A 13003-nucleotide genomic window follows, 5' to 3' on the forward strand; every position below is an offset into this window, starting at 1 on the left:
TCATAGGCCTGTGGAAAAAAAATTACTTCTCTGTATGTTGCATTCAAATCCAGCTAAACAATTTCCATTAATTTTCACATTAAGTTATTGGTTTCACAAGACTTTTTCAATACAGTAAAGAGGACATTCACACTGGCAAAATCCTTACTCTTCTTTATGAGAATGTATTATTTAAAACTCTGTATTCCAAAACTACACACTACAAAGCCAACAGCAACAAAATGATCCACAATATTTGAATACTGATGAAAAACAGCAATTCTTGAACTTTTCTGTGTTTAATTGAATCAGTTATATCAGTATAATGTGGGAATACATTTATCAGACTCAGTAGAGACCAAATGTTAATTATGAAGGCCAAGCACAAATGAATAATCTTACATATAGACCCTGACACATTAGAACTGCAAAGCACTCTGTAGATCTTACTTTATGAAACTGTACTAAGAGCGCAAATGTATAGGCCCTTAGGAAGCAATTATCACTAAAAGATTTAGACATAATTCAATCTGAAATATTATGAGAGATTTTTTTTAAATGGTTTCAGACAGAAGGGGATTATTTTTACTTTAAGTACAGAAATAGAGGCCCACATTCTTCACTCAGTGACCTCTACATAGTCTTGGGCATTACCTGGGGGGGAAGATTTGAAATCAGCCTTTTCATTCAATTAATATAATCCCCTATGACAATAAGAATATTAAAAAATAGAAGCACCAATTTGGCATTGTGGGACTGCATCACCATCACTGCATGGAATGCTCTAGTCAATAAATTCATTAAATATGTGAATTTTAAATCCCATAGTACTAATATGCATGGCAGAGACTAGTTAAGACCAGCTATCTTACCAAATACATGGAGATGCTATATTGTATAGTAACATGAAATTGCATAGTGTATGTGTATATAGTATGCCTTGTGTATCATATATTTTATTTGACGCATGATCCTTGGGTGTGGCACAGGTTCTAAAAGTATGCAAAAAAGAAAAGTATGCAAGAATGTTTACATCATCTTTGTGATCTGGCCAATTTACTGCCAGCACTATTTAAAGTAATCTCCCTCCTAGTCTAATGTCCTAATAGAATCCTATGAAGGGCTTACACTTCTAAAAATCATTGCAGGAGTTAAGATTACTTGCCTATCCCCTAATGTGTTAGAAGCAGCCATTCTACATCAGAAAGTACAGAGCATCCAACAGCAATTAGTACAGCAGAATGCATTCATGTAAAATGATTGATGTCCTCCCTATGGAATTAGAAACCGCATTATATTATCTGTCATGCCTTCTAAATAAAAGAGAAATTGTTAGGTGGGTTAGAGATTTCTGAAAGCATCAAAGTACTCTACAGTTCCTTCCTTCCTCTTTCCAGCACTCCCTCACTTTATAATCTACAGGTAACCTGAAAAGTTTTCTAAATCAGTGTAAGAAAGAGAAAGCTTGTTAATTTGTTACCAGTTCTTTCTTAACTCTCCACCGTGTTACATTGGCAATGACACTATCATCCTCAAAGACCTTTGCTTGGATGCCCTAGGTACCCTTCTCTAAACTACTATTATTAATCACTATTTATTTAAATTTTATCAATGTTTGTAAAATCTACTGCAGGGAAAATAGTAGCTATCCATATGGATAACACTGCTCTCAGAAATGCATTGTTGGCATCATTCCCATGAAGAGTCCCTCATATATGTGTATCTGCAGGAACAGGTCTTGACTGAGTGTAAAGACAATTTTTTTTTTTTTATAAGCACTATTCTACAGGTTTTTCTCCTTTCCACCGAAAGGAGGAGTTAATCAGTTGCAAATAATCAATGCCCTACAAAAAGAGTTGCGTAAAGCAGTTACAGTCTCTGCCATGTGATACAATCTCTGCCTCTCAGGGCAACTCTCCCACTGCTAAAAGCTGTCTCTACTGCTTTCCCTCAGTCAGGAGCCTATGCACTGCTAATGTCTCAAACAAGGGTGGCTGCAGCTCTGTGAGTTAATGTAACTGAAAATAAATCTGAAAGTTTGTAGTTTATCTTAACTACTAGACCATATTACAGGTGGAGTGAAACAGGTTACTTGTGTATATTGGTCTTACAATTTTTATTCTTTCTGAGCAACTCACTACTGTAAGAAAGATGATTTTTAAAAGTAAGAATGACAATACCAACAGGTTATTGTTTAAGTGTATTTCAGGACCCTGAAGAGGCAATGATCTCAGCTTTTATCACAAACTTTTATGCCATCCTTAACCTATCTGATCCTGATTACAGTATTTTTATTTAGTTAAGATAAGTATCCTTACACCACATCTGATGTTTACCCTTTCATTACTCTTTGAAGCAAAATCTATAGCATCAAACTTCTAATTTGTCATCTTTATCACAATACACTTTTATCACTTCACTGTACCACAATACATCTTTCACCAAAGTAGATAGGACAAGACTAATTAAGATACCAGGGAAAATTAAAGCTTTTTTGTTGTTAAAAACAAAAAAAAAGAAAAAAAAGAAAAAAGAAAAACCTTTCTTGATATAATCTCTCCTAGATGCACAAAGAATGACTATATGGACTCCCTCTCCAAGACAGATGTTTACATCTGAATTAATAGTACATAGTACAGTTTCCAGTTTGCATGCAGAGGTGATTAAAGTAAATGTAGTACTCTGGATCACAGTGAAAACAAAAATAGTTGTGCTGATATTCTACTCTGCACTAGAGAGACAAATTGCCTGTCATATTTCTCTGAAAATGATCAGATGACCTAGAGGATGATTTGTAGCTGACAGGAGTAGATTCTTAGGTCTGTACATGTACTCTGTGTGTAGCACAGATTTATGATAGCTACTAAGAGCACGTAAGAGGTAGAATGAGGTAGTTAAGAATAAGAGGATTTCACAGGAGAGGTATGTGCCAAGACATCATAGTGAATTACCTGTCAATAAGATGTGAAAATTCTCTTACAGTGAGCTCTGATGCTAACAGCATCAGCAGTAAACTGGCCAGAGGAGAGCCGGGCCTAACGGCATGCTGATTATACTGATTCCTAATCTGTCCTTACTGAAGACAACAGTAATATAAATTGGGACAAACCCTACAGGGTATAATATTAAAGTATGACTACCAAAAATTGAAAAGCATTGCTTTCTTCCTCCCCAGACTCTCATCTCCAAGAGATCACAACCAATTAACCTCTAACTTTGAAAAATCAAAAATGCCTGTGACAGGCCAGCCAGAAATTAGTTCATTTAAAGAACAGGTGCTAGGAGAGTAATATCAGGTTTCGAATTAAATCCTAGTAACACTCTAAACTATTAAGTCACTTCTTGCTCTGAAAGTATTATGTCAGACAATAGTAAATGTAAAAAGTGTAATTTCAATAAAACATTGCTGTTTTCTAACAGAAAGATTCTGTGCATAACATTTTCAATCATACAGAAAAAAGAAATCAGCATGAAATTAATGAAAAAAATAGCACTATTTAAAACAGTTTTGCCATGCCTGGCAAATACTAACTTTTAGTGATACTAGATTCAAGAAAATTCTATTCCTGTGGTCAGAAATAGTTCTGGAAGGTTTATGATCTCTATTTCCAGTCACCTGAGGATGGATTCCTTTCAGTATTGCACACCTGATTTTGTAATACTCAGCAGAGATTTTAATGGTAATTATAAGTCCATGGAACATACAATATTTGTGTAGCATGCAGCATCTTTCAGTTTATTCATTATACTTTTTTTTCCGAGAAATGTCAAGCTACACAAGGAGTAGCCTTAATTCCTACAGCTTGCATTGATCAAGTCATTGCACTAATACTGATGTTTTCATAACATATATATGTATAAAAAAGGAGGCAGAGGAAAATCTGCCTATAAATGAGAATCATTTGGATCTTAGTGCCTAAATCAAACACAATTTTAAAATGACAACACTATCAACAGAGTAGCTTCTCCTGAATTTATATTGTCTCTCCACTACCCAGACATATTTTTAAAAATATAGTGCTTGAATAGGCATGCATGATGCTTGCATATCTTACCTGGCACTTCCTCTAATTCTGGCTAGTGATGGGCTTGCTAGTTATGTAGCTATCGATTCCACTGATGTTACAATACCACTTTCCCAAACCAAAGCAGGAGTAACCTGTCACTTTACACTGTCCTTTCTCTGACCCTCTCCGCTCATTTTTATTCTTATTGACAAGATTTATTATTCCTCTTCCCAATTCCAACTAGCTACCCTTTTGCAAATAGTAGTATCAACTATGTGGTCACTAGTAGTATAGGTCAACAATGTTATTAATATAGCACACACTGCTAGCAGCAGATCAAACAGCCACACTTTAAAATATTAGTTTTGCAAAAGTACTGTGAAGCAAATACTCGCTGTTTTCTTCACATTATGAAATGCAATATTTCAAGGACGGGCTCCAAGAATTTAGTGTTAATTACTACAACACAGCCCAATAATATGGAGGATACATTATTTTTTTCTTGTTGTTTTCATACACAAAATAAAATAATACCATAACAGAAGGGTGCTGTATCTGTGTTTAAAGAAGGGGTTGTTGGCAAACACCATAGCTCACTTCTGCTGAAATGTACACAACTGATATATGCAGCCCAGAAAGCTGGCACCAGGGGCTTACAACCTTAATTTGCCTGCAAGAAGGAATGGAGATTTACCTTCAGAGCACGTTCTTGATTGTTTTCAGCAGTCAGATGTCTCGTGTTGTTTGCTGAAGTCTGGTTCTGCTCTTTCAGATGATGAAGCTCCTGCTCCAGCCGTTTGCACTGCAATGAGGAAAGAATCCCATTAAGTAGAGGAGCGTGGGCATATTTTTTTCAACAAGCCAAATGAACTAACGTAAATAACCCCATCACTATTTCTGCAGTAGAGAAAGCATCAGACAAAAGCAAGTAACAATCCAAAAGCTAAACCACTACTAGAGTGACATTTTTATATGTGCATCATTATGCAGTTTTTTGCTGATTCGACTGTATGCCAACCCCCCGCCCCAAGTTCAGTATCAGATAAAGACATTTTGTAAAACATTTTAAGAAGTATTAAAAATTACAAAGATATTGGGATTAAATAGCTCTCCTAGTTATGCCAGTGTAATGCCAGATTTTGGCTTTTACTTATTAAGTAAGTGGATACAGAGGAAATGCATGTATGCTTTTAAAAAAGCAAGCAAATTAAAGACCCTCCTCCCAAATTCAGAACACACCATTTTACTAGAAAATATACAGGTAAATTTTATACTTATATTTTTCATAGTAAGAGATTACTGTAATTCCCAAGCACACACATCTTTGAAGATAAGAAGCTTTAAGATTGTTTTGATTTAAATATTTAACTTAATGACAAAGAATGAAAAATGTAACATTTGCTACTGTGTGCATGTATACATATATGTTACTGCTGTCAGCTGAACGTGTATTCTAAAGAACAGGGATCTGCAAATTGTTAGCTAAATCATATTCCAGTTTTTACAGTAACCATAAAAGGCTGTGCCCAGTTTACCTTGGTTTAAAAGAACTAAACCTGTTGTCAGTTTAAATTAGTTGTCAGCAGACAATTATTGTCTTACCAACAAAAAAATTTTGCTGCATAAAAATAAAGTAAGGGAAAACATGAAGGTACCAGAAAGACCTATGAGAAAAACTGTTAGACGTAATGAAAAAAAGTGGGAAAAAAACAGGACAATGCAGAAAAAACCACTGAAATAGAAGGCAGGTTGCACAATGAAGAGCATGGGTAAAATCTTATTCTGCTCTCCATTTTACTCCTGTGAAGACAGAACAACGAAATAAACAGTAGCTGTGGGATTCTAATACCCCACAAGCAGATACAGCACGTAGGATAAAGATGCAACACAAGCAGCATAGAGTCTGCAGGCCTACCTATCAAGTCAACCTGGACACAATTACATCTACATCAATATTGGTAGCATATCTTAATTCACTTTCAATTTCATTTTCATCAAAAATGTTGATATGTGAAAAAAATTGGGCATATGAAACCGGCATATTGGTGGAATCCATTTTGAGGATATCATTCAAAGAAATGTTGACCTAATTTGACCTTTGTACACAAATGTTTTACTTTGCTAGAAACAATGCTTTAACAGAAGAGGTCTCAAATGAATCATGAACCAAAATGTATTTATTCCCAGCTGTCTAGGAAATAAGATCTTAAAATGTCTTGTTTGTGAAAGTATTATAATAATACTCTTACATGTTAACACTTCATACACCTTACAAAAATTTTATACCTACAATTTATATACAGTTTTATACCTGAACTATTTCTTAACATTAAAAATAATATTCTATGAACACTCTTCTTTTTTTTTTTTTAAACATGGATCAAAAAATTTCTATGTAATCTTCCTATATAGAAAAGAGTTTTAAAAACAGAGTTTTAAACAATGCAGTCCTCCTATTCATTTCAGCCAACATTTTTTGAATTCTGTGTCATTGGTTGTTAGCAAGGTCCAGTAAAAATACATGTTCTTTAAAAGAACATGTGTTTTTATTGGTTCCCTCCAGGGCTCCAAGAGGCCAGCAGCCTCAAGTGAGAAACTGGATTTCCTTCTGAAAACATATATAAAAATACTTTTTGGAGCACAGTGAAGAGAAGACATCATCCAATTCAGGACAGACAAAAAGGACACATCAATTCGATCCTTTAAAGAAAGCTGAGAGCTAAAGGAAGTATTTCATTTTAAATATTATAAATAGCTAAATCCTTTTATCCCAAACTTGTGAAAATTCATACTCGGGAAACATTCAAATATAATCCTCCTAAAGTCAGAGACAAATTAAAATATTTTTACAGCAACACAGATTGCCCCAGTGTTCTGATCTGAGGCATAATTGTGCACTTAGACAGAACTTTCCATGAACTTAATACTCTCAAATGATGGAATAGTAATTTAGAAAATTGTTTCTTCACTTTAGATACTTTGAGTACATCAAAGAATGAGAACAGTGTGGATGGATGTCAAGGAGCATACACCTTGACCACAGCCCTGAAGACTTAGCTAAGAAAAGGATATTAAAGCCTCAGAAATGGCAGCATGTCATTTTATAAAGGTTTCACACAAACAATCCACCAAGGATCAGCTTTGTCACATAGACCACTGCGTGCAGTTAGAGTTCTGCAGCTAGAGAAGCAATATTAAAGAAAAAAAGACATCCCCTCTTTTCTCTCAAACCCTCATGTTTGTTCTCATATCTGAATATACATTTTCCTTCTAAAAATTCCGCACCTAAGTTAGCCTCATTCATGTTATATAACCTACTTGTCAGACAGTAAATCTCTTTAAGCCTACTCCAAGTGTTCTTCGAGCAATCATCAGTGCCCATTTGTACAATTTTCATTAGAACATCATCCATTCCCAACTCCAGGCACTCAGTTTTCTCTTTTACCATACTTCCATGGTGCAACCCAACTGTACTATTCTGAAAGCACCAGTCTTTCCAAACAAATACTCCCATACCCTGCACAGGATACACCACAAGCAGCTAAGGCACAAAACAAAAAAGCAAAGCAGATAGCAGCCCCCCAAATAATAAGAGATTCAGAAAGAAAAAGAGGGAGAGATAGCAAGTACAGGTGTTCTTCCCCCTTCTAATTTAAACCATTAGGCTACCAGTGAGCCCTAAGACTGTTTGTAACAAACAATAGCTAACGTGATTCAGCAGCATGAGGACATTAGTGAGAGGCACCAGTTCAGCCCACAATAGCTGCTGATGACCTCCAGTGAAAAGGCAGGTGCAAGGCTTGAGAATGCCAAGGAAATTACAAAAAAGAGGGCCTGCTGAAGGGGAGACACTGATGAAAAGGTCAAGAAATGAACTAGGAGAATACCATGGAGTAAAGTCCTTGAAGCTTATCCAGGAAGAGACTGTTAAAAGATGGTCCTAGTTTCAGGTACATGAAAGGAGTAAAGATGGTTTAGAATGAATTGAGTATTTTAGAAGATAGAAAAATCAATGCAGATAACCACTTAATAGTGTTTGGCCTTCACTAGAAAATGAGGTTGCATTAACATATCAAACATAACTTTAGCACTTGTATAAACAAACCATTCTTAACATGCTCCCAGCTTATCAGCATTTTCTTTCTCAACTTGTACCTACAACATGTTAATATGGTGCTATGGTGCCTGGCATGTCTGCACAGACTGCTCAGTTACTTTTTGATCATTATTTAACATGATTCCTCAGTAATGTGTTCTAAAAGTAAAAGGCGTCAGCAAAGACTATACAAGTGTAAAGAAATGTCTGCAAGTAATTGGAGAAATAACATTAGAGAAAAAGATGGAATACAGTAAAGTGTTAACATTGAGCAGAGGGGAAACCCCCCCCCCCACAACCACTTGGTAATGATCCAGTTTAATGTTTATATGAAGACAATACCTAATATGAAGACAAGGTCTCATACAGAAGCATATTTAACTCCAAGTTGCTGAAGTCAACGAGATTGCTCATATGCTTTGAAATAGACATAAATGTTTTGCTACACTGGCACTTCTGGGTCTCATTTCATGGAGCTAGATAGTAATGTCAAGCAGATTACTACCTTTTATTTAATTTCAGTGAAAATTTGACCTAGAGAAAGCCAGGGTACTGTAACCGTCATTGGCTGAGGAAGCAACAGAATGGCTGGGTGAATGTAGAACAAGCAGAATGTAACAGAGAACTGTAACACCTACTTACTACAAATGCAGTTTTCATGGCTATATAATCCTGTTACCTCTATATTTGCTTTTAATATTCATATATATAAAGTGCAATGTTTTCCACAGTCTTTCATTAATAGGAATTAAAACTAACCCCTCCAGAAGTTATGGCAATATGCTAAAGGGGAGGGGGGGGGGAAAAAAAGAGTCAACATACTATGTCATTCATATGCTAGAAAAATACAAATTGACTTGTCTTTGTTAATACAGATTTGAGGGTCGAAATTTAATGAAACAAATGTACCAGGACTAAAATGAAGCCAAATTCTGCACTGTCTTCTTTCATTAATTCTGAATTACATTCTGTTGTTAATGTTATCTCAGTATGTCTAATCCAATTAAAACATACAAAAGATCATATTTTATGAAAATGTATTCATTCATAGGTGGAACAGATTCTGTAGTCGTTGTCAAAACCCACAATCTTGTAAACCAAATCTGTATGAATACACAAGACTCCATTGATGAGATTGCTAAAAAAAAAAGGGGCGGGGGGGAGAGTATACAGATGGAAGCACTGCTACGCGCTTTCCCTATCCTAGTACTCTTTTGTGAAGTCTGGACTATAGGCTGTGAGCGGGGTCAGAGTGATGAGGTAGGTGGACCTTTGTTCTGATCTGATCCAAATCAGTTAGTCTCATGCAGTCTCTGTGCATTAACAGTAGATCCTGTACATATATCTGCAGCCCCTCACAAAAGGGGCAAAATTAAAAGCTAATACATTTTTATTTAAGTCAGACAAAAATCAAAAGTGAGTGTATAGTCACTTACCGGGGGTCAGGTGGTGCATAATTACTTGATTGTGTATCAGAGCCTCTAATTTAAGCAGCAAGTAATCCATTACATTCTGTGTGGACTTTTATTCATGAAGACCTTGCTGAACTCGGATCTCAGTTAGCAAAGCAGGGAAAAACAAAATAAACTAGTTCCTACTAAATAAACTGGGAAAAGAGTTTCTCTTCTTCAAATTATGGTAAATAGGACTTCATTTGAATGGAAGCAAATGAAATATTTTCCAAAAGGCATTTTTTCCTTTAGGCAGTTTCAGCAACATGCTTTTCAGCAAAATAAATCACAAAATGTGTTTTGATGGAAATACACAAGCACTATTAAAAGACAAGATCATGGTATACCAAGACCCTATTATGAAGCACGATACTTTTGTAAGTGATAGATATGAGACACATATCTATTAGTTATCACATATTTACTGCGACAAACAACTGAAGTACGAATGATTATCCTGCATAACACAAGAAAATGAGATAAAAAACACGGCTACTTTTTCACCTGATATTTTTTCAGTCATCACCTGTGGAAACGTGAACACGAGAAGTAGACTAATAATTCAACTGATTTTACTGTTATAATCTGCACCTTAGAGTAGCTCTCAACTCAAAGATGCCTAGTGGAATGCAAGTGTTCCCAATTTCTCCCCCCCCCTTTTTTCTTTTTCTTTCTTTCTTTCTTTTTTTCTTTTTCTTTTTCTTTTTTTTTTTTTTTTTGGAACAGTCTGCCCCTTGTCCCAAATTCATCGCAATTTCTGGAGAGGCAAACATCTTGCGCCACTTGGATGCTACACAACTCTTTCCTTTGCAGACAAAAATAATAGCAAAGTCTTCCAGTCAAAACACAAACCAACCTTTGGTGTCACTGTGAATTATGTACTTTGAACTGCAGATGTTTGGAAGCACTTATATTTATATAAATAGATTTCATTCTTTTTCATACAAACTCATTTCTTTGCACAAAAATGAGTTTCCACATAATAACCACTAAAAGGACTTTTCCATTAAATTATAATTTTGAATTAAAGTTTTCTAACAACTGAAAGAAAAGACTTTTCTTCAAAGTTCTGGCAAACGGTCAACAAATGTGTTTAAATGATTATTTATACAATGCCCAGCAGCTTAAAACTACTGGTATTTCATGAAAAGAGAAGTGCTTTTGTAGAGTTTAGGCCTCAGAAACATATGCATTTTAAAAATTTATATTCTATTAGTAAGAGAAAAACTTAAATGTAAACACTTTTTCGCAGCAGTGCAATGGTGTCTAGCTCCACCAGAAGCCATCAAAAGAAACACATTAAAATACAAATGAAACATTTTTGTCTTCCTTGCCACTGTGAGTCATTTGGAACCTGCAGCATTAAAAGAGACAGATAATATGCTGTATACATGATTTGGTTTCCTCTTACCCTTCATTTCCCTTTCTATTTTTGAACACCTCGAAAAGCAGCAAAACAAGATTTCATTTATTTTCATTTAACAGTTAAAGGAGCTAAAAGTGCATATAAAGATTCAGAAAATTCAGACAGTACAGTTTAACTGTTTCCAGTCTACAATAATCTTAATATGTGTAGTCATTCAATAATATTGGCTAGCCGTGTGCATACTCACTTTGTTTACATTCCCATGCAACCCCATTCTCTATGTATTTTTACACCTCCTATTGTTCTTTCAGTGATGGCATTTCGAAGATCAAGACAAGTTTGATCTACTCCGCAAAGAGCTCCGTGCACACAGATTCTCCTAATCAATGACACTAATTATGAAAAGTGTGCTGGGAGAAGAAGGAAAAGGAAAACCTGACGTTCTTGAGCCTTATGCAATGCACAGGTCATTCAGATACGGTTCCTGTGCTGGCTGTGTCACTGGACTAACAGGGCACTGCTAATGTGTGATCACTGACCGACTGCCCAGCTGCAGGAGGAAACTAAACCGCAGCAGTTGCTGGAGCCACATTCACAATTTGCTGTTTCCCCAGCATAGACTCTCAATTCTCTGGATAAGAACTTTTTCATGCCAGGCTTGCTTGCCTAAACACTGGTGACTAGTGCCATTTGGAGAACTTCAGGGTTTCTGAAACAGGGCTGGCAGATATGGGAGGGCCTATGGGAGACCCAAGCCATTCAGGGCTGGCAACTGGAGGCCTAGAAGTCAGTATCCAGACTGAAATGCCATTGGACACCTGTGCTTAGGCAGCTGAACTGAGCCCTTCCTGTCAGTGACTCACTGCTGAAGTTCTATTAGCTATTAGCTATTAGGTCTCCAGGCTTTTGGTATTTTGGATTCAAAAGATTCAAAAGCAGGATTCTTCCTACTGGGACCTTTAAAGCACTGGTTCATTGTCAAAAAGTATTTAAGCATCTAACTTCTATCTTTTTCTGAACCTAAGCAATTGGGAACCCTAAGTTCCACCAACTTTCAACAACACAGAAAAGATTCTTTGAACAGAACATGTGAAATATGACCTTAAAAACACTTAAAAAAAAACCCCTGGAAATACCAAAATAATTTAAGGGTACAATTTACCCTATAAGTTGAATTTGTTGGAAAATTGGAAATATTTCATTTTTGGCAGGATACTTTTTCTTGCTATTTTCTACTTTTTTATTCCTATAGTGATACATGTAATTTTCAAATTTTATTACTTTTATGTATAGGAAAACTGTACAAAGGCTTAGAAACGCAATCAAACTCACTGGAAACCTTGAAGGAAGTTAATTCCTATGAAAATTCCACATTCCATGGGGGCGGGGAACATTTGTATCACTAATTATTTTAAATATTAAATGAGTGTTTTTTGAATGTTCTTAAGTAGTGCAGAAAAACGAAGTCCGAAGAATTAAACTAGGCCTCTGTCCTTCTCAGAATTTATGCATGTACTTCCCTTTAAACATGTTATCAGTCTTACCAAACCAGAGCTACAGCAGAGAGAGAATGAAATCATCCGCATATTTTAAAACATGCACAATTTTTCAACTTCTCATGCAGAGTATAACCTCTGCAGACGGCATATACTTTCTAAATTTGTTTTCTTTCAAACTTCTGATGTTTTGTACTTTGTTATGAGATACTATACCATGTTTTCTCTTTATCCAGTATAATTAGTCACATTCAATGAGGCTGAACTCTGTTGAGGTCTACGGTTCTGCAACGCTTTTAACTGTTTTAGACTCAGTAAAAGATTCTCATACAGCTTGTCCAAACACTCAAAACCTGGGCAACCCCCAGATCCCACTCAACACAAAAGGGAATTCTATATGGCAAAACATCAAATGAAGCTGGAATAAGTGAGCACTTAATGCATTGCATATAAACTACCAATTTTTTATTGGAGTCTTTCTTTCTTATCTTTAATTTCTCTGCTGCATTTTTTCCCCAGCACCTCACCTCTGCTGTGTTCTTCATAGTTGTTTCTAATCAGAACATAAACCCAATAACCTGGAGTCAAACATTTACTCATGAGACTGT

General features: G+C 35.8%; 1 protein-coding gene across 5 annotated transcripts in view; it reads right to left on the minus strand.

The window, feature by feature from the left end:
• Positions 1-13003, minus strand: part of MIPOL1 (mirror-image polydactyly 1) — a 197764-nt gene that overhangs the window by 97650 nt on the left and 87111 nt on the right. For all 5 annotated transcript variants that reach the window (XM_026120291.2, XM_064512345.1, XM_026120285.2 and 2 more), the window contains one exon: positions 4681-4788. In XM_026120291.2, coding sequence (XP_025976076.1) covers positions 4681-4788 — 108 coding nt within the window. The remainder of the gene's footprint in view (positions 1-4680; positions 4789-13003) is intronic.

The sequence above is a fragment of the Dromaius novaehollandiae genome, chromosome 5 (assembly GCF_036370855.1).
Source record: "Dromaius novaehollandiae isolate bDroNov1 chromosome 5, bDroNov1.hap1, whole genome shotgun sequence".
NCBI classification, from domain to species: Eukaryota; Metazoa; Chordata; class Aves; order Casuariiformes; family Dromaiidae; genus Dromaius; species Dromaius novaehollandiae.